Genomic DNA, 24,577 nt, shown 5'->3' with positions numbered 1-24,577 from the left:
CCAATCTTCCCAAATATAATCTGATCGTCCTATCCAATGGCGTGCCTCGGACGCTCGTCTACGCTCTTACTACGCTTTTTAAAATAAACAAATCACTCGCTGTATGTCATTCATTGTCCGTTTGATTTTTAATTAATAACTTTTGTTTTTTAAACTCTAAACATATATATAGACATTTATTACATAGATTCTTCAAGTAACTGTTCGTAAACAACATTCATGAGTGAGTCAACATTAAGGTATATTTCAACATGTGAATTGTTTACGTATTATATAAGTATATAACCCATTACTAAAATTAATGTAATTTTTTATAATGGCCTTAAACCTTTTCTCAGGAACTCGTCATTGCAATCTATCACGGCTGTAAAGTTTTAGAACATCGGAAGTTGTTTACATGCCCGCCACCACAAGTTGGAATAGAAATTAATTTGTTAAATGGTAAGAATTTGCTATAAATTAAGCAAACAATTGATCAAAAGGCCTTGAATTAGTTTTTTATTTCTGATGAACAAAACTCATTTGATATCAAAGTTTTGTTTCAAGCGATTGTCATCGAAATGCATATGTTGGCAACAACTTTTACAAATGTCATTCGTTGAAATCCTTTGCGTGTGACGCTTGTCTTTTGATCAGAATTTTGTAATAGTGTGCTAAATTATCTATTATTGCAAGCTTAAAATTAACACTCGGTTTTGTTTTTAAAACAGTGTTTTATCAATTATCTTCTGGGATAGTGTTTTGTCAATTTCGTCATAGTAACAAGATTAGGTGAAAGTTGAATCATTAAGTTTGACAGAACGGTACCAGATCAAATTCATCTAAAATGGTAATATATATTAATATTAATATATATAAAAGTTTTCAATGAATGATCAAACAATAAATCTGTTTTTATATTGCAGTCTACATCAGAGGTAGAGGAAACTATGAAAAGGATTCAATCCCATAAAGGTGTTGTTGGCACAATAGTTGTTAATGCCGATGGTAAATAAATTTCTAATAAACTTATAAATGGTGATAAGGTTCATAATTAGTCAATTTTAAGGTATTCCTGTTAAGACCACAATGGATAATACAACAACTGTCCAATATGCTGGCTTGATAGGACAATTATCTGATAAGGTGTGGTTGTGAATCAATATTGATTGAGTACATAAATCTTAAAATAATCTTTTTTTTAGGCTCGCAGTGTTGTTAGAGATCTGGACCCCAGTAATGATCTTACATTCTTAAGAATTCGATCTAAAAAACATGAAATCATGGTAGCACCTGATAAAGAATTTATTCTCATAGTTGTGCAAAACCCAACGGACTAGGCTATTAAATTATAATATTACTAATTTATTTAATCAAATAATAATCTATTCAATATATTAAAAATAAAAATGCAAATTATATTTATTATTTTTTATTTTGTAATGCCACAAATATAACACTATCACAAGAACATGGATTTGGTAGATAACCTGTTTAAAAGTGTAAAACAAGATTTATAATTAAAATTTAAAATTAAATGTTATGATTTAGAAGTTTCACTTTGTTCTTTGTTTTTTCTTTGCGTCTCCTATTTGGAAAGAAAAATAATAAATCAGCAAGTTTAACATTAAATTATTCGAAGAAAATTTCCTGACACTACTTTCTTTAAATATTTATTGTTCACATACAATACATTAATTGTTCATTTTGAATATTTTATTTAGCTAGGTGTGTTATTACACTAAATGATTAAATGTGTTTACAACGAACTATTTAAATACAACTATTACATTTTTAATTTATGAAAGTCAATAAATTAAAATTTTGCTGTTAATTATTATACTATTTTTACTGCATTTATAATTAATTTTTAGTAAATTAAAAAGTTAAAATATTTAATATATTGTAATAAATTGAAGTAGTGTTTCTTTTAGACAAACATTAATGAATTAATATAAAAAAGATTATAGTACCACCTATGTATAATTTTATATATATATATATAAAGAAAATTAAATCTCACTCGATTTTAAAGATAATAAAATAAAATAAAGTTACATTTATAATAATGTAAGATTAAATTGTAAATTCTTATTTAATTATATTTCAAATTAAATATGTTAATGTCGAACTTTAAATGCAATTTCATTTATATTGCACGATTTATTTTGTAGGTCTTGAGTAAGGGGAGCTACGATAACGCGTATCGCGGGTGCTCACGTGACGGCTAGTTAGAGACGGTTCCTCAACACGGCCCTTAGAGGAGCTGTACGACTTCCAGCGGGAACTTCCTGTATCTTCTGAATAGTTTTAATATTTTGTATAAAACAAGGCTTATCGAGTAACAGTTAACCGTATAAGAGTGATTATGTTTAATTTTTATTTATATTTGAAATTTATGCACCGATGTTTCTTTTTTCTCACTTCATATGTTTTAGAAAAGAAGTTTAAATTTGCAACACTCGTTTTGTTTGATACGCGAAATGGGAAAAACTTAAAGTTTTTAGAAATTTTATTCTTTTTACGCCTTTTTAATAAAAATAGCACAGTTAAAGATAGCTGTGAAAATTAATTTTCATTAAACTGAATAAACATTTTATAAAATACTCACCTTCATAATCCATACCACGACGATAAGCATATTCACCATACTCCGCTGGTTCATAATCAGCTGGATGTGCAGGAGCACTGTATCTCACTCTAGAAGAAGGGGGCGGTGGTGCAGAATATGAATAACTATCTCCTCCTCCATAAGAGCTTTCGAATGGTGGTTCTTCATATCTTGAATAAACAAGATTTTATTGCATTTGAACGAAATTAGAAACAAATTTGCACTAATGAATACCAAAATGGAACACTACTTCCAATATATAGGTACACCACATAAAAGTGTTATATTATTATATGCACATCATTCAAAACAACAACTCACCCATAGCTCTCCTCCATGGCAACTCTTGCTCTATCTAAAATGGAAAGTATCTTAGTTTTAGCAGGCATAACACGAGGTGTAGGTACGGGTGATCGAGGCCCGGATACAACATTAGAAACACCAGAAAGCATACCCCCAGATGGTCGAAGACTGCCACGACTGCTGGAAAAAAAATTAATAGTTGAAGCTTAAAATGTTAAACTATTGATTGAAACAATTCAATATGTGGAATGTGAATATCAAATTTAAAAAAAATAATAATCAATCATGACTTGAACAATAATTTTAATGTTAAAAAAATATCACCCAACAATACAAAGATGTTGGAATGGAATTTTACCTTAGTAATCCTCCTCCACGAGAAGCACCACCAGCCATACCACCTCGTCTAAATGTGGGTGCTCCTCTCATTTCTTCTGGCGGTGCATTGGGTTCAGTCATCATTTCACGCATTTGTTCTTGGCGAATTGTATCATTATTATCAGGGACCAAATATTTACGGACCTTCAATTAAATTACTATTATAGCAAAAATTTTTATATAATAAAGTTATTAGTTTAATAAATTCTTACTTCAGCCAAAGCATAAGCAACTCGAGCGTGAGCTTCTGCTGGAGGACCCAAAGCCGATATTTCAACATGTAGATCATCAGCCAAATGAGCATATTTGGGATCTAAGGAATTACGAAGTTCTTCTTCCTAACAAATATATATTATGGTTGTATAACAGTAATGAAAAGAAATGTACATTTATAAAATATGTCCATAAGAATTGCACCAAACTATATAAAAATAACAAATTCTTGTCAATTCATAAAAAGATTAAAGAAGCAAACCAAAATATTCAGGAATGTCTGTGCAGGTCACACAAATTATTCAAGCATGCATAGCTAATTTCAGAGTCTATAATAAAATGTTGCAAGTGAGAATGTATAATATATTAAGTGGCAGTTATTGATGAAAATAATTTTCGGCACATAAAAAATATATATTTATTGTTGTACCTTTTGTCTGTCTTTCATTGAGCCTCTACCTAAGACGGCCATCTTACACATAGTATCTTCTTGTAATCTTTTCATGGAATTACCCTTAGGTCCCAACAGTTTTCCAACAAAGTTGAACTAAAATATTAACAATACATTAAAAAATTATAGTTACATACAACATATCAATCATTTGCGCAAAACAATTACTTTAGGGTGCTCTCGGACCGGCACAAGCACTTTGACCGACACTTTGATTGGTTTTTCTCTATATATATCGACATACTTATTTTCTCTGTGAGGCAGCTTTCCTTCAGTTTGAGCTCTGTTGACCTCTACAAATAAAAAAGATAGTTTTGATAACCAATGTCATAAAATCAATATTCATATCGACGCCATTTATACTTAAAGCATATTAGTCTTTACGACGCCATTTTATAAAAGAACAATAACAGTTATAAAATATTTGTAAAATACCTTGGTCTATCAATCGAAGTGTGTGGCCCAACTTGTGATCAATATTAAGCTTTTCGCCTAAAAGCTCTTTAACGTAGTCATTGATTTTGCTTTCACCCGGTGCGTTGTTGGTATCTTCTTCCTCTTCAATTCTCTCATCTTCTGTTTTTGATTTTCTTTTAAAATCACTTGATCCTGCACCCTCATAGTTTTTATAATCGCCATTGGTTTCATAAGAATCGCCCATGGTAAAATATAATAGATACTTTGATTACACGAATAAAATACGTAGCTCCGCTCCGCTCGAAAGTTCGAAGGCAAATGGCGCAGCGCTTACGGGGAACTAGATAATGAACCTTCTTGTTCGATCGTAAAACCATAGATAAAAAAAGATCGGACACCATGCAAAAAACACGAATAATCACGAAAAAAATAGATATTTTTTAGATATTTTAATTATTTAATATATTATTTACATAAAAAAAATGAAATATTTGATTCAAATTTCTTTTTTAAGATTTACAATTTATATGTATAATCTTCTTCATCTCTTCTTGTATCTATGTGTGTATGTATAATTTGGGTTGAATATTAACGGTAATCTGTACTGCAAAATATAAATTATATACCAGACAAACATAAATGCGATATTTATTATATATAAATAAAATAAATATCGCATTTATGATATAATATTTTAAATAAATATTATATATGCAACAAATGAAAAAAAACGATTTAGTTAATTCTTTATTATATATATAGAATAGAAAGAACATAATAAAATAGAAACACTTCCGTTGTTAATTATCGAAACACTTGCAAGAATTTTTCAATAATAACATATTAAACAATAATAATTAATTCCTATTCAAAGAAGTTTAATTTCATCTATTATTGATTATATAGATATAATGAATATAAAACCAGAAATTTAAATTTTGCTATTCATAAATCATGAACAAAAATATATACCTCCATATATTAAAAATATATGAAAGAAAATACGTCCTGATATACTGTTATGTATTTTCATATTATCATATTATAAAAAATAAACTAAAAACTAACTTTAAATCAACAATATTGAACAAAAAATGTATAAATGTGATCCGAATTTTGACCATATTTGTCGATGTTATTCAAAAATGGCTCAGCCGATTTAAAAATATTAAAAGCTATTCGATAAGACCTTGTTAATTGATTAATGTGATAATTTTCACAATTAGCAATTAGATATAATTAAATAATTTGTCCAAGTTCTGACCAAAAATCCTGAATCGATTTTCAGATCAGAATCAGATGGAAATCGTGCTGATTAATTTTTGGCATTCTAAATGCATTTTGCATTTTTAATTAAACTTGATATACAAACTCTTTATACAATTAATACAATTACTTGCACTAATAAAATATGAATTTAATAATTATTGAGCTATAATCCATAATCAATATGCTAAACATTTTTATTTTACATTAATGATTAGCGATTATATGCTTACACTTTTATATCAGAAGATGATCAGAGGTAATACCGTCATCATCGATTCAATTATTTGAAATATTGATTTAATATGAAATCCAAAACTAAACTTTTAATTTAAAAACCATCTAGCATATATAAAAGAGATGAACTTATTTTTAGATATCTTCTTTAAGGGATAAACTTTCTTGTATTTTTGTACTAAATATAAGTTTTATAAACCACGTATAACAAAAATTCTTATCATAAGTAAATTTTAATGAAGTTCAAAGCTTTAGGATTTCTTTTTAATGGCAAAATTATTTAATTCAATTACAAAAGTTAGAATTGTTAATTTATTATAGAGATTCTGGAGATTTTTTGAAACTGCACATATACTTTTGGCAAAAAATCCATATAGTTAGCAGATTTTAATAAAATGATTATTATTATTAATAAATGATAATTTTTTAATAAAATACAGTTAAAGATTTTTTTGATAAATTAGTTTTTAAATGCACGAAATCTGAAAAAGCTGCCTTAGAAAAAATAGATATGATGTATATTTTATATCAAAAGCCTATTTGAAGTTTTGGTAATTTATGTAAATATAAATAATTGCTTTTGGAAAAAAAGTTTTTGTTTCAATTTTTTTTCAGAAGATTTTTTTTTTCAAAAACAACTTTTTTTGTATATCGAAAATAGTTTAGATTTTATTTTTAATTCTGACTAAAGTTCTAATAAACTTTAAACAAATAATTTCAACTTTGCAATTCAGTTTATATTATTCTTATAAATGTTCGACAATGTTACAATATTTATAATAATCTATTAATTAAATTTAAAGACATTTAATATTCCTCGAATATTTCGTTACGGTAAGGGAAGTTTCAGCAATTTGCCTTAAGGCACGATGCCATACACCACTAGTTTAATTACTTATTTAAAAGTAAGATTTGCCTGCAAGATCAATATCATTTACAAAAAGTAAACTCTTCATTCATTCATTCATTTTTAAAACTCGCGCTATTTAATTTTCACAACATTACTCCCATCTATTGTTAACCTTGTAGTTTATCTTCGCCACATGACAAAACGCGACATAAACATAACCTTAACGACGTTCTCAATTCTTATTCGAGGCATGTTTATTTACATGTGTAAAATTTTATAAAAAATATTTAACAAGTTAGTGTGACAGCAGTCGTTTGAAAAAAAGATTTTGTTAATAAAAATGGGAGGACAAAAAAGAAAACGAGGTAATATATTTGCCCAGAAAAAAAGGAACAAAAAAGAAAATAAGGTAATATTAAATTGAGGTAATTAATTCACGTATAAACTATTTAAATATATCCATAAATTTGCAACTATTTATTTTAGAGGCCTGTTACTGAAGCATCGAAACCATATGTTGATATTGTTAAAGAGAATGAAAGTTTCATAAAATATTACAAGGTATATACAAACATTTTTAACTAACAAAAATAAATGAATTCTTATTTTGCTTTATTATTATTTATAGTCCGCTGGTATCTGTCCAGATGAAGAATGGGACACATTCCTTAGTTTTATAAAACAGGATTTGCCCACATCATTCCGTGTTACAGGCAATATCAGTGAGGCTAATGCTCTTCTCAAGTTAATCAAAAGCCAATTATTTATGGAAGAGTTAAAAGGAGATGGTGATAGACTACCTGTAAAACCATTCTGTTTACCATGGTAAATATTATAATTAAAAAAAATATTGTTAATAAATTTTATGCTATTTGCATTAAAGCTTAAATATTATATGTATTGATTACAGGTATCCCAACGGTTTGGCATGGCAATTGCAATTGACACGAAAAGATATTAGAAGATCAGAAGCCTATTTTAAGTTACATAACTTCTTGATTTCTGAAACAGATGCTGGTAGCATTAGCCGGCAGGAAGTTGTATCAATGATACCTCCCATAGTCTTAGATGTTCAACCTCATCATAAGGTATCACAATGAAATAATTAATAAGGCATTTTCAAAATTATTTGGAATGAAGCTTAATGTAAAAAAATATATAATTATATCACTATATTGTTGTTAAAAATTCATTTAAATTCAGGTCTTAGATATGTGTGCTGCTCCTGGATCTAAAACAGCACAGCTTATTGAAAGTCTTCATAAAACAAATGGCAATGGTGAATTGCCAAAGGGATTTGTTATTGCAAATGATGTTGATAATAACCGTTGTTATATGTTAGTACACCAAGCTAAAAGACTGAATTCACCTAATATTTTAATAACAAACCATGATAGTTCCCTATTCCAAATTTAAAAGTGAGTAAACTAGGGATCTTAATATATTTTTGATTCTATTTTACTGAATTATCATTTGTAGGTACAAGACAATGGCATTGACAAAAAATTAAAATTTGATAGAATTTTGTGTGACGTACCTTGTTCAGGTGATGGAACTCTGAGAAAAAATCCAGATATATGGCTTAAGTGGAGCGCTGCAAACGGAGCAAATCTGCATGGGTATATATTAAATAATATATAAAATAAACTTTGTTTTAATGATTAAAATGAATTTAATAAAATATATAAATTTAAATGCATGTATTAATCTGAAGTATGAAAACTCTGTTTTTAGAATTCAGTTTCGTATCCTTAGAAGAGGAGTGGAATTATTGGAAATTGGTGGACGTTTAGTTTATTCAACTTGTTCCTTAAATCCAATGGAAAATGAATCAGTGGTACATCGAATACTTAGTGAAGCTAATGATTCTTTGAGGCTATTGCCGGCATCTGAGTTAGTGCCAGGATTAAAGTATTACCCAGGTGCGTGTGTTACCAGTTGGGGTTTTATATATAGTATTGTAAATTAAGATTATTTATATACCCACAGGTATGTCTAAATGGCGACCAGCATCAAAGGATTTGGTATTTTATAATACATTTGAAGAAGTACCTGAAAAATGGCAAACATGCATACGGCCTCAAATGTTTCCACCTAAACCAGAAGATGCAGATAAATACTGTTTAGATAAATGGTATATAAATATAAATAAATAAATAAATACATATATATATATATATATATATATATATATATATAAATAATATGAAAATCTTTTTTTATATAGTTTAAGGATTCTTCCTCATCTACAAGACACAGGTGGATTTTTTGTAGCTTTATTTGAAAAAGTAAGCAACATGCCATGGGAGGCTAGTGAATCAGTAAATCAAGAAAATAAAGTTAAATCAGAAGAGTCTCTTGAAAATAGTACTGTTTCTACCACCTCAATAAATCAGGAGGATAAAATCAAATCAGAAGACTCTCTTGAAAATAGTAACGTTCCGGCTACAGAATCCAGTACAACTAAAGAGGAAAAATCTGTTCCATGGGGACCACAACGTAAAAAGAATCGAATTGGGGGATATAAAGAAGATCCTTTTGTATTTTTCAAAGAAAATGAGGATGTATGGCAATCAATTAAAGAATTCTATTTTTTGAATGATCAGTTTGATCCAACATGTTTACTAACCAGATGCTTAGTTGGCAAGAAGAAAAATATATATTTCTGCTCTCCTGGTGTGAAAGATCTCGTACTCAGAAATGAATGTAGAATTAAAATTATCAATACTGGAGTAAAAACATTTGTGAGATGTGACAATAAGAACATGAAATGCCCCTTCAGGTAAATAAATTAAGAGTACAGATTAAGATTGGTTTTTATAATTATATGGAAGTCAAATATTTAATTAAGAATATAAGATTTGAAATAATAATCATTAATTATATTATATTTTTTACCAGGTTGGCACAGGAAGGGCTTGGTTCATTATTTCCATTTATTGGTGATGAAAGAAAGTTCACATTATTGAAAGAAGATTTAGTTGCTCTTTTGCAATGTGATGATCCTACGCGGCCACCAGAAATAGAATCCTTATCTGAACATATCCAGAACCAAGTAAAAGATTTAAGTAAGTTGATTTCAACTTTTAATTATCGCTTTCATATTGTACCTAAAATTAATGAGTGCATAATTTTGAATAATTGTTTATAGGTGGTGGTAGTTGTGTCTTGACATACACCAATGAAGAATTCTCATTGAAAATGGTTGGTTGGCGCGGTACGAAATCACTGCGTGCATACACTGCTCGGGAAGATACTATTCATATGCTGAGAATTTTGGGAGCTGATATTTCTAAATTTGGTAAGATTTTTTGTAAATATGCTCTTAAAGTAGATTGTAAGAGATATATTTTGGATGTTTTACTATGAAAATTTTTAAATATTATGAAGTAATGCCACAAGTATCACAAAACTAACTGATCAGTTTCAATCCTCGAGAGTGTTAAGATACTATAGTATAGTATACATAATATATTTTATATATATTTATGCTACACTTACTATATATTAAGGAAAAAACTTTGTTAGTTATAAACAAATTATATTATCTCATATATATAATTATAAACCTTGATTAATGCAACAATTTTTTTTATATAGATATTAACAAATTCAAAAAAACAGAAACAAATGAGTCTAGTACAATAGAGGAAACTAATTCAACACATGAGCCATGTGAATCGACTAGTCATTTAGAAGAAAACGAATCGTAATCTATTATGAATGCTTGACAAAAATAATTTATTAATGGAGGCTTTTTATTTTATGATTTTTACTTTTTAACTTAGATTTAAATAAATAATTAACTGTTATTTTACCTTAGCTAAATTGTATTATCAATAAAGATGTTTTTTAATTTATTTCAAACATTTTTTGTCATTTGTATACTTGTTTAAGTTTGAATTTTGATTTTGAAATACAAGAGTTTAAAGAAAGTATGAAGAGGGACGGATATAATGGTTAATGTAATCTTTGTAAATATGCAGGGATAGATAGTTTCTTTGCAAAGTATATTACTTCAGAATAAGTTTTTATATTGTGATTTCATAATAGATATTGGCAGGAATTATTAATTGTGTGCATAAATTTTTCAATAAATTATATTAAATTTTGCATGTATAAAAATATCTAACATTTAAGAAGTAATGAAAACGCATGTAATATAATATATTAATTAATTAGAACAAACTGGACTTCAACGATATATGTGAAATAACTTTTTATAAATTATAAAATTACATTTTATAAATGTAAAGTTATTCTGATGTAGTTTTTTACATCTAGGTCTTTCAACTAAAGTTTCGGTTATATAATAATAAAGAATTTCCAGCTATTTTTTTTCTTAAAATTATGCCTTCATTACCTGTTAATTCTGGAAACCATATATATAACTCATAACTTAAGACCGATAAACTTGTTAAAAGATTCCTTTCTCTTAATGTTATTTGGACATCCATTTATTTTCAGGTGATCAATCCATTCATCTTCTTTTATATCTTCTCTACATAGAGGACATCTTTCACAGCCAACACCTGGCCCTGAAAAATGTTTAAATAAAAGTATAATTTTAACAGAATTATTAAAAAATATATATTTTTTAATAATTCGTCATTATTACATACTTTTACAAGAAAATTCTGCTGTATGCTTTTTATAATCATCCATATGAACCATTTCCAGACATTTAAGACACTGATGAAAGTTATCTTTATATTTGCAGTCCTCTAAAATATTAATTTGATGTAAATAATGCATGCTTAATAAAATGTATGCATATTTCATATTTAACCTTTCAAATGCTGCATAAAATATGAAATTTCAACAATTTGTTGACATTCTGTGCAGGAAGTCAACATTGGACAATGTCGCCAATAATGTTGATCTAGCTGATTCCAGCTTGAGTTTTTATCACTCCAGCCACAAAATGAACACTGTCTGTAATAAATAATTACGTAATATAATAATTAACTGAGATGAACAAATAAGCATTAAACATCAATATTAATTATTAGAAATATAATATTTAAAAATCATTGTTTATCTACTTACATGATGTCATTATTGGAGACTTCTGCCACATTTGTGATTTTATCTTGTTTATCATATCTGGCTGATGCAGATTTTAACATAGAAGAATTTGCTCGTTTGTCATTTTTTATTGCTGAATAATAATTTGCATCCGTTTGCTTTGTATTTGCCTGGTTATACGGTTCAAATACATCAGTGCCATTTTTAGCACCAGCATGAAAAAGTGTCTCTTTTTCATCATATTTTGAATTAGCATTATATTGCAAAGCATACGAGACATTCTTCTCACTTTTCCTTAGACTGTTAATTGAACTTTTGTACTGATGGGCTAAACCAATATCATCATTTTTCAGTGCAAGTTTTTCTATCGGTAAAGTATTTTGTTTTAACTGAGATTTGGTTTGAAGATTATCTATCCTGCGCTACAATTGAATTTATTATAATATTAACTAGTCAATAGTAATAATTAAATTATATTTATTGATTATACTTGTGTGTCAATTTTATCAAATTCCTGAAATAGTTGCCTATAGAGTAAATTTCTTCGTGTTATATCATCATCAGGAGGAAGTTGCTTTCGCACTAATCTAGGATTAACTTTGTATACCTAAAATTGAATAATATATATTTAATATTCTTTACATCATCTTAAATTAGTACGAATATTACCTGTAATAATATTCTTTCGGCGACTTTTCTAACTGGCTCCGATGGATGATGTAAACCAGAGCAACCGCATTCGCTCAATGTGCGACACGTTAAGCCACTGAAAAAATAATATTTTAAAATAAATTTCATTAATTAAAATTTATTTAAGATATTAAAATATAGATCCATCACCTCTGTTTATCCTGAGATATTCCATAACTTAATATCATTTGCTCTAAAATTAATAACCTACTCAAAGCTAAACGAGGATGCGTAGTATTGCTCACAGTTCGACTAAGCGCTGGAGCTATCAAGTTCTGTGTTCTAAAAAAAATTAAATTGGAATATTATTTTGTTCAAATTATTTATATTAACGCACTTACTTGACTTCTTCGCAAGCTGCAATACTTAAGATCGTATGTTGGGCCAGGTTGTTAATTCGAGGACTGCTGTCGCCGCATCTGGTTAATAGTTCTGGTAGAAGGCGATCGACAGTTCTTGCAACTTCACTCATTGATACCCTGCAAGTTAAAAAAATACAACCTCGGAACAAGCATTTTTTTTCCATCATTAATTTTGAGTTGATATTTTTACTAACCTGCCCGGAATAAAATCTGTGAACAAGGTCCGCACTGTTTCTGCTGCACAACTGTAGACTGAAAATACCGGATCACGAATGGCTCGGTGCAGCAACAAAGAAGCTGCACGCGCCTGCCTATTGGCACCATTCATATCTCGTAGCACTTCCCGCAGCCGAGTCAAACCCTCCTCGCGATCACTGAACTGTTTAGAGTAAAATAGTTCAACCTAGAAATAAATATAATAAAAATCAATAAACCGTTGAATCAGTAAATCATTAGGAAATCGCTCTATGATAGACAAAGAGTATCGTAGGAACACGAAGATAACCGTTAAAATATTAAAAAAACGCTCGTTGGACCCACACGCTCTACTGGCAACCAGCGTTGATAGGAGAAGTTTTAAGAATTATTAATTATCAATATATAATACAGAATAAATAACTGAACAATAATTATTGTTTGGTTTTACAAAAATTATACATACCAAATCATTTCCGAAAACTAGTATGGCCAAAGCAGCTTGTCTCCGTTCTCTTTCACTTAAGCGACTTCTTCCTCGACTTTCGTTTGTGACAACCTCTGCTGATGAACATTCCCGAAGAAATTCGTTAGTCTGCGAACTATCAATAAATATATCATTAAAATTCATAATTAATATACAATTCTATTCTGAAACCTTATGTTACTTCAAATATTCAAACAAGAAATTATTAGAGGTACAAATCGTTTGCATTTGACCATTAGAACGTTTCTTCAAAAGGTAAAATAATAATAATTATTAAATCAGCTTAAGCTAATTGTGACAGTTTTGATTTATATTAATACTAACTGCCTCAATGCTGGAATGGCTCTCTCATCATAATCATCAAATGTCGAATGTGGTACACTTTTATTTCTTTTCCGTATAGTTGCGACTTGTTGCGCAATGGTTATTGGACTAGCTGAAATTAAATATAAATTGGTATTTAAATAAATATCAAACACTCATCAATCAAATTTTCATGTCTTATTATTAACTGACCTCTAGGACTGCATCCATTGAAACATAAACTAGGCGAAGATGTACTAGCGAATGTACAATTTTTTCATCTTCTTTTTGATTTACTGAACTCACAGTATTTGCCTCTGGTGTAGGTGTGCCATTTGATAAAAGTTCTGCTATTTGATGCATGCTAGGAGCTGCCGGAAGAACTTCTATCGGCTTAGAATTCGATTCAATACATTCGTCATTGGATGACTCATGCTAAATGGTAAGATATTAATGATTAATTTTACAACAGTAATGGTATCTCAATCTAAATTCGGAATATTTATAATTATTCTTACCCCGTTAACCTCAAGTAATACATCAATGTCCAAAGTTTTATAAACCGAGCGTCTATAAACTTCAATTTGTTCTTTGCGCAAAGTGGCCTTTTGAAAGTCTTCCGACAAGGCTGCCATTTTTTTGGCCAGTTCGTATCGACCCATTCGCTCACCAGCCTCTCGCAAACAGGACATCGCAGATTTCAAACGCCTGGCATATTCAAATCGTTCATCTGATAAAAAGAAAAGTTGCCAATTCAAAATAATTGCTTTATTATTGAATTATCGTTCAAAATCTTAAATCCTGATTTAATAAGAGTATTTTTAACCTTTGACTGCATTTTCTTTCTTAGACTCCATTGTCCTTATAATATCAGCAACTCCCTTTTCAACATACATGGAAAATGAAAGATCGTCACACATTGATAAACGCTGAGATTTCAAATCCAATTCTTCAATTTGTCCTTCTTTAAATAGAGGATTAGAAGGTTCTTCTCCCAAAATATTGACAGCAATCAACGCAACCTAAAAGATTTATTTTTCGTATAAATTGAAGAAAATTGTTTATTCATTTCATTCGTATTTATACAAAACCTGGTTATCCTTATTGTGAACATTTTCGTGGTTGCGACTAAGTTTTAACTTGAGATGAGTACCTAATCTGGGACCAACATCCACATTTTGCAATTCTCGAACTTTAAATTCAGTTGATGAATTGTCAGACAAAGACAGGTATCCTAAATAGTCATACTCCTGGCTGCTTGGTGTTTTCGGTTCTGATGTTTGTTGGTAATGCAACCACAACTCTAAACGTTCCGCTGTAAAAGATATTTAAAACAACTTTATTGGATACTTGGAGGAAAGTCAGACTAATTAAAATATGAAACGAACTACTTACGTATGAGATATTGGTGGGCCAGCACCTGAATTCTAGTAACCAATGCAGGATATTGCATCCGCAATACAACTTCTTGTGGATATGGACATCCAGGCGCTGAATGCCAACCGCGAACTGCAGGTCCATGCTGATTCAATTCCGATACTGGATGACTAACAGATTCTCCTTTTTTCGAAAACAATTATAAATTTTTAAGATTCTGCTTTATATTTAAATATCGAGCTACAACGCAGTGTTAAAAATAATGCAGAAGTTAAATTCAATTTCATCGATAAATTTAAGTTTCTAGTGAAAGCGGAATAAAGTTTTGTTTATCGAATTACACATATAATTAAAGTTGTTAAATATAATAATATAATTATATTATATCATTATTGGTTTTAGCGTGCCCTCAATGCACTAATAAAAACGTGTCCATGATAGCAAATAAAAAATGCATGCCAATTAATTCAAATTTATTTAAATAAAGTTTATTATATTTACCTGTTGCGTAAGCTACTTGAAATGGAATCTTTTTTGGCATAATTTAATAAGCACTTAATTTTTATAAATTATTGATAACACACGTGACAGAATTTTTATATGCAAAAATATACACGTGATTTATATATTTCGAATTTTAAAACTTCATGAACATTGTTAATGCATAGTTTAAAATCGTTTGCAAAATGCATTATCCACTTTTATCATCGTGTTATTGCACACTTTAAATTCTTGGTGCTTCAGAGATGTTCTAATTTGCCCTACTGCAGATAAATCAATAATATGCGCGCAGCTTTCGTAATATGTAAAGATTTGGTCACACACAAAAATTAAAAATAGAGAAATGTACAGTATAGATAATATTATATTCAAATTGTGACAATTTTGTCATTCCCAATTCAATTAGTTAATTTTACTAATTATCCAATTAATATTTGGCTTATGCAAATATTGCATAGTAATACTGTTTCAAATTGCAACATAGCGTTGCATATATATTTTTTATGTGCAAATATAAATAAAATAATATCTAAAAATTGATAACAACCGTTAAATTAAATTTGATACACTATCCATAAAGACGGTATAATTAAAAAGTTTCTAAACCCTGCATTTTTGACAACAAATGTGATATTCTAACCTCTTAATTAGTGTCAATCCCTAATATCATATTCTTAATTGTAGATCGAATTTTGTGCTTGAATATTATTGTAAAGTACAAATACATGATAATGAAAATATTATAACACTCACGCTTAATCGAAATGATTTTTTTATCCAAATCATTCGGTTGTTGCGCAAGGATTAGTAGAATAAAGGAAAGAGATCGAATACCACAAATATTACAAAGTTCTATTAGAAATTATTCTCATATATTCACCGATAAATATAAAAAATATTATGAAATTGATACAAGAAACAAATTATATAGAAATACAAGCAGGTTTCAACACACAGAGCAAAATGACTTTTTCAAATACTTATCCGATAGCACTCCAGTGGAAACAGCTCAGAATTATCTAGTCACATTTCATGATATCTCAGGATTACCTTGGTGGGGATCAATTATTCTGTCAACTATTATGATTCGTACTTTGATAACATTGCCTTTAGCTGTTTATCAACACTATATTATGGCAAAATTACAAAATTTGAGATTAGAAATGCCAGCTATTGTAGAAGAATTAAAAATGGAAACCGCAGTTGCTATGAAAAGATTTCATTGGACTGAAGAACAAGCTAAACTGATGTTCAAGCATTCCCTGAAGAAACAATGGAATAAGTTGGTTGTTCGAGATAATTGCCATCCTTTTAAAAGTACATTGCTATTATGGATACAAATACCTATGTGGGTATTCATTTCCATTGCTTTGAGGAATTTGACATACATGTTACCAAAACAAACAATTGAAGCACAGATTGCATTCAACCAACTTTCACTTGAAGGATTTCTATGGATGCCAAATTTAACAGATTTTGATCATTCATTAATTTTACCAATAGCGCTAGGAATATTCAATTTGGCATTAACAGAAATACATGTAATGTTAAGAACGAACCCACAATCAAAATTACAAAAATATATTACCAACTTCTTCAGAGGTCTGAGTATTTTAATGATACCAGTTTCAGCATGTGTGCCATCAGCTTTGTGTTTATACTGGACAACATCCACTCTTTTTGGTTTATGTCAAAACTTATTGTTAATATCACCAAAATTCAAACGCCTCTGCAGAATACCACAAACTACTTCAGAACTTAATAAACCATATGAGCATTTATTAGTTCGGATAGGTGAAAGATTTTCTGTATTTAAAAAAAAATAAATAGTAATAGAATTAAAGTCAATATATTAAATAATTATAAAATTAACAACAAAAGTAGCAATCACGTGAAACTTTGAATATGGAAATAAAAGTATCATTTTCTTTATACTATACTGGTAGCTTCAAACACATGTGAACTGGTCCTGTCATATCAAAATTAAGATTATTAATTTGGCGTAGCAATGAAATCTTCTTAGTTTTAGAGTGTGATGATTCCAACTCATATAATGTACATAAATTTATTAATAAATTTTCATTTAAACCTCTTACAGGATTTGTGTTAATTGCCTTTTCAAGTAATGCTATGGCTTCTTTTACTTTACCAGAATACAATAAAACAACACCCATGTTATTTAGTACCTATGAAAATATTTTTGAAAAATCAGTAAATCTAATTTTTATGACAATTTCATTTTATATAATCATAAATTCATACCATTATATTTGTAGGATCCAATGATAAAGCCTTTTGAAATATGATAAAAGCTTCTTGCAATGAATTTTGAGCAACTGCAACAAGTCCTTTATCAATCATTTCGCGCAAATCAGGAGCATCTCTAAAAGATAAATAAGAGAATTAACTATTAAACTGTGTGAAATATGCATGAAAGATTAATTTATTAGAATTAATTTGAAATCAAATTTTGGTTTAGATTCAACTGTGTTATAAAAGTTATAAACTGCAATTTTTCTGTAATAATTACTTATTTCAGTTTAAATTTTGACACTTTAATCAAAAATAAATAATACTCACGGATCACGTTTTAAAAGTCTACTTATAGAAAACTGTTTTTCAGCTCCCAATATATCTCCTAACTGAAGCAATACACGTCCATAAACTGAATGTAAGGCGCAACGATGCGCAGCTCCCCAACAAGTTGATTTTGTTAATCGCGTTAAAATTTGAGTGGCTAGGCTATAATTCTACAAAACAATATTTGTTGATTAATCACATACAATACATTAATCACAATTGATATACCTTCAACATCAAGGCAGAATTGATGACAGAATGTAATGTTCTAGCTTCTCGTGTTGTCCACAACCTAATAGATTCTTCTCTGTCTTCATTTGATAAAACTGGTGTAGCTGCACCATATTCATTCAAATTATTGTTTAAGTTCTGAAGTATCTGAAATAAACCAAATTGATAATGATTTCAGATAGAAATAAAACAATTGTATAAGGCTTGATTTACTATATAGTTACTTTCTAGATACCAATATCTACTAATATTTTGAGTCATTTTGAACTTGTTTACTTCATTCTGATTTATTTGAAGCAATAAAATACTTTTTTTGTGCAACCATACCTTTCTTATAACAGCTAATATTTTGTATAATCGATCTAGTGATTCCTTTGGTTTCTGCCAATGAGATGGAAGTTCTGCTAGTAATAAGCGAAATGAAAAACTAGCCATGGATCCTACTTTATTTTCATACAGACCAGAATAATGCTAAAAAGAAGGTAATCAATAATGAATGAATAATGTAAGTATTTACAAAAAAATAGAATTAATACTTGGAAAAATATATCTCTTCGCTCCAACAACCCGAAAGCATCAGCTTCAGTTTTGCACACACTAAATAATCCTATCTTTGCTAACAGTGCTATTCTGGTGAACCAAAGTTGTAACGAATGTGGAGAATGCTTTGCTGGTTGTCCTAATTTTCCATAGCCTAATAAAAGTCAATTAAACCTAGTTAATATATTCTAAAACTATTTGAATTATTAATAATGTATTAATTTTGAGGAAGACGATAACTATAATTTTGTATTGCAATTAGAAAAACATTAAATATTCATACATGCATTCATCAAAAAAATACAAATACCTTGTCCATACACTGTTAGCAGCCTACTTGTTAGATTAATAGCAGCTCTGTAACACTTAGCCTATAGTCATCAAATAACATGATATTTAGAACATTTTTTTCAAGTTATTGTAAATAATTTATATCAATATACTTCAATCAATTTTCTTATTCCCCTTTCATCTTGAGTAACATCAGCATGAGTAAGTAAATTTCTTTGCAAATTTTCACCTCCTAAATGACGGGCAACCAATTCTTCGATAGGATCACTCTGTAGAATTAACATAACATCAAAAAAACATTTTAAAATGTTGATTTATATTTTATATAAATATTGCCATGATATTGCAACTCAATACACTCAAATGTTCAGTAATAAAATTTTGAACATGAATTAGAAAACAAAAAGCGCATATTTTATTTATTAAGGACAATTACATATTTTTCAATAATATGTTCTGAAATATATATACAATATATATATATATATATATATATATATATATATATATATATATTGCTTTAAGAAACTTACTAAATCATCTTGTATAGTCACACCAGGAAGAGTAAGTTGAGTATCATCATTATTACAGGGCCAAGCCTCTCGTCTGCGATCAGACTCAATTATAACATTAGCATTCACATTGGGAATCATCATCAAATCAGGTGAATGAATATTATCTTCATTCAGAGTTTTCATAATACTTTCATTGAGAGAAGAAACATTTTGCCCGAATATATTTGTTGGATTTGAAAAAGATTCGGATTGGAATGATGGGTTAGATGTAATTTCATCAAAGATTGTTCCTGCATCGGCTGATGTACTGAAATATTTGCTTATTGATGGTACCTGTTTATTTCTTTTGTTAACTTCTTTTTGAATATCCATGTTAATTATTTAAAAGATGTTCATATTCTAATTTAGCTAAAATATGTTTCCTGTACCAATGACAGATAAGGGAAAATGAACTGTCAAACTGCTGTTGGTAGACATGACTCTGGTCAACGGTTTACTCAGAATATTTTTTCTCAATTATTTAAGATGTATACTTTTAAATAAATAAAATCATTCGATAAATTAATAGATACATAGATACATATATTTATACATAAGTTACAGAGTCAATTATCGTCAAAAAAATAAATAAATTAAATATATAAATTAATATATTATTACTTTATTGAGTAAATGGTAATCAGGGTTCCCATTAATGTAATCACACGGAATTCGTATGACGTGCATTTTTGACAGTAATAGGTCAATTACTAAGTATTTGTTTGTATTTTCTTCGAATTTAAGACGATCATATTATTTAAATTTTATAATTTTTACCGAAATTTTATTTTCAAAGTGTATTTTTCTTGCACATTCTCGATGAGAGCTAAACGTCCTAAATGTGTGTAAATATTACGATAGATAATTTATGTTCTTGCTGATAAGAACTTGTTTTCGTTGCAAGAATTTTTACTTTTTTTAATCATTTTAAAATCACATATTTAAGCCGCTTTTAATTTTATCGTATAATTTGTTTTTACAAAATGAGTGAGAGGCATAAGGTAAAATCTAAAACTAAAAAGGATGCAGACAAATATTCTATATTGTTGCCTACTTATAATGAGAGAGAAAATCTTCCCATAATAGTATGGTTAATTGTAAAATATATGAGTGAAAGGTAATATTCCACTAAAATTTTAGAAAAAAAAAACTAAAGCATAAATTCAATACTATATTAAATATCTAAGATAAAATAAATTACATTTACATCTTGGTAAAGCTTGATATTACTATTGTCATTATCATGTATTGCTTATTACACAATATGGAACATGGAAAATTAATCTTAAGTTATAATATTTAATGCCGTTTAATCTTCTTAGTGAATATAATTATGAGATCATTATAATTGATGACGGCAGTCCAGATGGGACATTAGAAGTTGCTGAAAAATTGCAAGAACTGTATGGTAAAGACAAAATTGTCTTGCGCCCGAGACCAAGTAAATTAGGACTAGGAACAGCATACATTCATGGTATCAAGCATGCCACAGGAAATTTTATTATAATTATGGATGCAGATTTAAGTCATCATGTGAGATGTAGTTATATTTATTTTTTGTGACTCCTTTCCCTTCTTTACTTTGAATCATCAAGATATGTTAATATTTAACTATTTATTTATATTTTTTTTCAGCCTAAATTCATTCCAGAATTTATAGCCTTGCAAAAATCAAAGAATTATGATATTGTTTCTGGGACTCGATACAAAGGCAATGGAGGTGTAGCTGGCTGGGACTTTAGAAGAAAACTTGTCAGTCGTGGAGCTAATTTTTTAACTCAAATATTACTTAGACCAGGAGCAAGTGATCTCACTGGGTCATTCAGGTAAAAACCATGAAATACCAAAATTGACTTAGAATTATATTTAAATTGAAATTGAATTAAGTTTAAATTTGATGGTTGCATTTCAGGCTTTATAAGAAAAATATTCTGGAAAAATTGATTTCAATGTGTGTTTCTAAAGGATATGTTTTTCAAATGGAAATGATTATTCGAGCCAGGCAATTACGTCTGACAATAGGAGAAGTGCCTATAACATTTGTTGATCGAATATATGGTCAATCAAAGCTAGGAGGCTCTGAAATTATACAATTTGCTACAAGTTTGTTATATTTATTTGCAACTACTTGATTATTATATGATACACATATTTGTAAATAAAAATGTTTAAAAATAAGTAAGTAATTAATTATTTATTTATTAATTATTTGTATGTTTGAATTAAGCATGATTTTCTCAATTATAGAAGACTACTATTGGACATAGCTTGATAAAGTATAAATGACTTTTCTTTTGAATTATTGTTGATATAGAAATCTTCATTTTTGGCAATAAATAATATCATCCCTTTTGATAACTTAACTGCATTTGATTCTGCTTCACCTTCAACAACAATAATTATAGAATCAGAATCATATGCACATTTTATTTTTTCTTGTGTTCCTGGAGGCACTACTACTTTAGCAACTGCAAAGTCTGGAACAGGTGGCTTAAATATTTCCGTATAGTGATTTACTTTGATAGATTTAAAGATAAGCTTATCAACATTGTATCCTTTATAATCAAGTGTTTTTATAAGAGTATCTACATCTTTATATTTAGGTGTTAAACCAGCTCTAATAACATTATCAGAACAAGCCATACATTCAATACAATCACCATGTATATATGCATGTGGAATGTTTGGTCCGAGGTATATAGCTTGCCCTGGTTGAAGATGTAATACATTTAAGAAGTATATACATAAAATTCCCACATCATTTGGAAACTGCTCTTTGAGTTTGTGAAATAAATCTTTATGTACATCTAATTTTATTGAATTATTTTTTAATCGAGCTTCAATATCTTTCAGACATTGCACAACTGCAACATCATCAGCTTTCATTAATGCCTCAAAGCAAGGTTTTAATGTTTCTTCTGAAGGAGATTTCAAGAACAATTCAGCTTTTGAATCTCCAATAAGTTTTTGTAGTTCTGGTAAAGTTTGTATAAACATTTGAATTTCTGAATACACACGAAATCCGCACATAGCTTTGAATTCTGTTAAGGCTATGGCTAGTTCTGGTTTGTGATTTGGGTCTTTATAAACATCTGGTCTCAAAGAATGTAGTCTTTGCGCTTCTTCTTTATTGGGGTGTGATTGAATTGATAAAGCTTTGTTTATTGATAGAACTTTGAATAAAAATGAAAGTTGGCCATTTGTACCATTGATATTTCTAATCCAATTGCTTAAATGCTCATTATTACCTTTGATAATTGATTCTCCATTGGGATGGGTACCCATCCATAATTCGGCATAAGGTTTTGTACTATCTATTGCATATTCTGGATCATTGGACTTTATTAATTGAGCTACTTTGCTTTTTTCTCCTAGTTCTCCCCAAGCATAATTTTGCACCTTACATTTAAGTTCAAACACGTTCATTGTTTTTTGTTTAAATAATAACGTACTTACGCAAATAGATGAAATAATATTCCAATTGATTATTTTTTGATTATGTTATCGATTCATTTATAATAACAAAACATGTGTTTTATTGTAACAATAATTAATCTTTTATTGATAGAATCCAGCATTAGTTTATATTACTGAAAGAACAGTTCAAACAATTATTATCAATTAAAAACACAAATAATGCGATTTGAAAAGCCGCTTATTACTAGTGACGTGGGTCCACGTGGTCGTATATGTCAACATTTGTTAACAAAACCAATGCAGGGTTTGCCAAACTGGTGTAAGAAGGTAAAATTCACGCGCAAAATATAAAATGATTAACTTTAGCGATTAATAGTAATCTTTCTAGACACTCTATTTTAAACCATAGATACAAAACACGATTGCAATTAAAAACTGATCTTTTCCTCCGCGCACAGGAAATCATTCTTCTTAAGAAAAAGTTTTTTTAAAGATCTTAAACTTAGGAAATGATGCTCCGGATGCGCAATATTTTTTGTGTCCCATATATTTATTTACTTTACTTTATTAACTTCCCGTAGGGTAAGCTATAGTAATCGCAAAAAATTGAAAATAAAATTTTTTAGATATCTTTACGTTTCAGAGGTACTGAACATTTTGGCATACCATAGAAAAAATTGATGTATGTGTGTGCGAATACTAATTTTCGTCAACGATTTCGGGAACACGGTTCAACCGATTTCAATTATTCAAAAACCATTCGATTCCTATTAATACGGAGACGTGCTTATTAGTTTTTGTTAAAGGCCATTTAGATCTAGCCGTTTCGAAGATACAGAGCAAAAAGTGCCAAAAACGGTAACCAACTGTAACACAGTTTTCAAGAGAATGGAGCGTTCGATTTCAATAATTCAAAAAACATTTTACTTATATGAAGAACTGATCAAATTTTGGGAAGGCAGGTCTAGCGGTTTCAGAGATCTAGTGAAAAAAGTAAAAAAAATGCCATTTGGCGGTCGAAAATGATCATTTAGACATAAGCACATCAAATCATCAGATATTTTATGATGATTTTAATAATACATATAAATTTTGTTTACATTTCTATAGGTTCCATAACATCGTGTCTCCGTTAGACGGCGACGCAGCGCTTACGCGCTTCGATATTTCGTCTCTCTGCAGTTAAAGTAGTACGATTGCTTTGAAAAAAAGTTCAGAATTTCCAAAATAGTTCAAAATAAAGAAAACGTTTTTTTCAGTCTTTTTTTTCAAAGAAGTGAATTTTTGTCAAAAACTTATTGTTTCTCAAAAATCTA

At 29.0% G+C, this 24,577-nt stretch overlaps 8 protein-coding genes across 13 annotated transcripts; 4 read left to right on the top strand and 4 right to left on the bottom strand.

Moving 5' to 3' along the window:
• The first annotated feature begins 105 nt into the window (after positions 1-105).
• LOC113370358 (dynein light chain roadblock-type 2) lies at positions 106-1,433 on the top strand. Its single transcript, XM_026611025.1, has 6 exons — positions 106-239; positions 339-441; positions 711-829; positions 906-987; positions 1,049-1,125; positions 1,185-1,433. The coding sequence occupies exons 3-6, from the start codon at positions 827-829 to the stop codon at positions 1,317-1,319; spliced, it is 297 nt and encodes a 98-aa protein (XP_026466810.1). The 5' UTR covers positions 106-239; positions 339-441; positions 711-826; the 3' UTR covers positions 1,320-1,433.
• Positions 1,434-1,958: 525 nt separating this feature from the next.
• On the bottom strand, positions 1,959-4,672 carry LOC113369825 (KH domain-containing, RNA-binding, signal transduction-associated protein 3-like). 6 transcript variants are annotated; one of them, XM_026610406.1, is made up of 9 exons: positions 4,371-4,672; positions 4,104-4,228; positions 3,915-4,031; positions 3,484-3,609; positions 3,252-3,415; positions 3,045-3,073; positions 2,912-2,945; positions 2,591-2,760; positions 1,959-2,279 (listed from the first exon to the last, which is right to left on the bottom strand). In XM_026610406.1, exons 1-9 carry the CDS (start codon positions 4,594-4,596, stop codon positions 2,143-2,145), a joined length of 1,128 nt encoding a protein of 375 aa, XP_026466191.1. In that variant the 5' UTR covers positions 4,597-4,672; the 3' UTR covers positions 1,959-2,142. The 6 variants fall into 6 exon arrangements, with proteins under 6 accessions (XP_026466191.1, XP_026466192.1, XP_026466187.1 ...); XM_026610407.1 differs by having other exon boundaries at positions 3,045-3,070; XM_026610402.1 differs by having other exon boundaries at positions 2,912-3,073.
• Positions 4,673-6,944: 2,272 nt separating this feature from the next.
• On the top strand, positions 6,945-10,454 carry LOC113369972 (tRNA (cytosine(34)-C(5))-methyltransferase). The gene is given in 13 exon segments (XM_026610605.1): positions 6,945-7,114; positions 7,192-7,266; positions 7,334-7,530; positions 7,616-7,793; positions 7,909-8,127; positions 8,185-8,324; positions 8,440-8,627; positions 8,695-8,839; positions 8,933-9,026; positions 9,102-9,487; positions 9,607-9,773; positions 9,857-10,006; positions 10,306-10,454. Coding segments are annotated over 13 exon segments (2,121 nt in total). The 5' UTR covers positions 6,945-7,045; the 3' UTR covers positions 10,419-10,454.
• A 608-nt stretch (positions 10,455-11,062) lies between these two features.
• Positions 11,063-15,688, bottom strand: LOC113370826 (centrosomal protein of 104 kDa). Its single transcript, XM_026611511.1, has 17 exons — positions 15,649-15,688; positions 15,166-15,330; positions 14,862-15,085; positions 14,597-14,792; positions 14,289-14,500; positions 13,980-14,205; positions 13,792-13,903; positions 13,447-13,582; positions 12,980-13,188; positions 12,765-12,902; positions 12,574-12,705; positions 12,403-12,499; positions 12,224-12,340; positions 11,755-12,155; positions 11,495-11,640; positions 11,328-11,429; positions 11,063-11,243 (listed from the first exon to the last, which is right to left on the bottom strand). The coding sequence occupies exons 1-17, from the start codon at positions 15,686-15,688 to the stop codon at positions 11,098-11,100; spliced, it is 2,799 nt and encodes a 932-aa protein (XP_026467296.1). The 3' UTR covers positions 11,063-11,097.
• Positions 15,689-16,342: 654 nt separating this feature from the next.
• LOC113369854 (cytochrome c oxidase assembly protein COX18, mitochondrial) lies at positions 16,343-17,546 on the top strand. The gene has a single exon (XM_026610453.1). It carries the CDS (start codon positions 16,413-16,415, stop codon positions 17,472-17,474), a length of 1,062 nt encoding a protein of 353 aa, XP_026466238.1. The 5' UTR covers positions 16,343-16,412; the 3' UTR covers positions 17,475-17,546.
• LOC113369853 (trafficking protein particle complex subunit 12) lies at positions 17,496-20,234 on the bottom strand. The gene is made up of 9 exons (XM_026610452.1): positions 19,824-20,234; positions 19,443-19,559; positions 19,310-19,370; positions 18,996-19,153; positions 18,787-18,930; positions 18,457-18,606; positions 18,229-18,398; positions 17,911-18,031; positions 17,496-17,834 (listed from the first exon to the last, which is right to left on the bottom strand). Exons 1-9 carry the CDS (start codon positions 20,175-20,177, stop codon positions 17,583-17,585), a joined length of 1,527 nt encoding a protein of 508 aa, XP_026466237.1. The 5' UTR covers positions 20,178-20,234; the 3' UTR covers positions 17,496-17,582.
• A 384-nt stretch (positions 20,235-20,618) lies between these two features.
• Positions 20,619-21,987, top strand: LOC113369855 (probable dolichol-phosphate mannosyltransferase). Its single transcript, XM_026610454.1, has 4 exons — positions 20,619-20,961; positions 21,167-21,377; positions 21,480-21,670; positions 21,757-21,987. The coding sequence occupies exons 1-4, from the start codon at positions 20,828-20,830 to the stop codon at positions 21,974-21,976; spliced, it is 756 nt and encodes a 251-aa protein (XP_026466239.1). The 5' UTR covers positions 20,619-20,827; the 3' UTR covers positions 21,977-21,987.
• A 98-nt stretch (positions 21,988-22,085) lies between these two features.
• On the bottom strand, positions 22,086-23,435 carry LOC113370825 (mannose-6-phosphate isomerase). The gene has a single exon (XM_026611510.1). The coding sequence runs from the start codon at positions 23,268-23,270 to the stop codon at positions 22,086-22,088; it is 1,185 nt and encodes a 394-aa protein (XP_026467295.1). The 5' UTR covers positions 23,271-23,435.
• Between the last annotated feature and the right edge of the window lie 1,142 nt (positions 23,436-24,577).

This window comes from Ctenocephalides felis, unplaced genomic scaffold, assembly GCF_003426905.1.
Source record: "Ctenocephalides felis isolate EL2017-DRISC unplaced genomic scaffold, ASM342690v1 CF-g0.4_SCAFFOLD_01492, whole genome shotgun sequence".
In the NCBI taxonomy this organism is placed as follows: Eukaryota; Metazoa; Arthropoda; class Insecta; order Siphonaptera; family Pulicidae; genus Ctenocephalides; species Ctenocephalides felis.
The sequence above is the reverse complement of the archived record's forward strand: the minus strand, read 5'-3'. Positions and strand labels throughout refer to the sequence as shown.

Excerpts from the sequence above, each read along its gene's own strand:
- LOC113370358 (XM_026611025.1), top strand. Across the intron at positions 988-1,048 it reads AATAGTTGTTAATGCCGATG|GTATTCCTGTTAAGACCACA; the intron begins GTAAATAAATTT and ends GTCAATTTTAAG. Across the intron at positions 1,126-1,184 it reads TAGGACAATTATCTGATAAG|GCTCGCAGTGTTGTTAGAGA; the intron begins GTGTGGTTGTGA and ends TCTTTTTTTTAG.
- LOC113369825 (XM_026610402.1), bottom strand. The coding sequence starts at position 4,596 with ATGGGCGATTCTTATGAAACCAATGGCGATTATAAAAACTATGAGGGT. Across the intron at positions 4,032-4,103 it reads CGGTCCGAGAGCACCCTAAA|TTCAACTTTGTTGGAAAACT; the intron begins GTAATTGTTTTG and ends TTAATATTTTAG. Across the intron at positions 3,416-3,483 it reads TTGCTTATGCTTTGGCTGAA|GTCCGTAAATATTTGGTCCC; the intron begins GTAAGAATTTAT and ends ATTTAATTGAAG.
- LOC113370826 (XM_026611511.1), bottom strand. The coding sequence starts at position 15,688 with ATGCCAAAAAAGATTCCATTTCAAGTAGCTTACGCAACAG. Across the intron at positions 15,331-15,648 it reads TCAAGTAGCTTACGCAACAG|GAGAATCTGTTAGTCATCCA; the intron begins GTAAATATAATA and ends TTTCGAAAAAAG. Across the intron at positions 12,903-12,979 it reads ACAGATTTTATTCCGGGCAG|GGTATCAATGAGTGAAGTTG; the intron begins GTTAGTAAAAAT and ends TTTAACTTGCAG.
- LOC113369854 (XM_026610453.1), top strand. The coding sequence starts at position 16,413 with ATGATTTTTTTATCCAAATCATTCGGTTGTTGCGCAAGGATTAGTAGA.
- LOC113369853 (XM_026610452.1), bottom strand. The coding sequence starts at position 20,177 with ATGGATATTCAAAAAGAAGTTAACAAAAGAAATAAACAGGTACCATCA. Across the intron at positions 19,560-19,823 it reads TGACTATACAAGATGATTTA|AGTGATCCTATCGAAGAATT; the intron begins GTAAGTTTCTTA and ends TTAATTCTACAG. Across the intron at positions 19,154-19,309 it reads GCTAACAGTGTATGGACAAG|GCTATGGAAAATTAGGACAA; the intron begins GTATTTGTATTT and ends GACTTTTATTAG.
- LOC113369855 (XM_026610454.1), top strand. The coding sequence starts at position 20,828 with ATGAGTGAGAGGCATAAGGTAAAATCTAAAACTAAAAAGGATGCAGAC. Across the intron at positions 21,378-21,479 it reads ATGCAGATTTAAGTCATCAT|CCTAAATTCATTCCAGAATT; the intron begins GTGAGATGTAGT and ends ATTTTTTTTCAG. Across the intron at positions 21,671-21,756 it reads GATCTCACTGGGTCATTCAG|GCTTTATAAGAAAAATATTC; the intron begins GTAAAAACCATG and ends GTTGCATTTCAG.
- LOC113370825 (XM_026611510.1), bottom strand. The coding sequence starts at position 23,270 with ATGAACGTGTTTGAACTTAAATGTAAGGTGCAAAATTATGCTTGGGGA.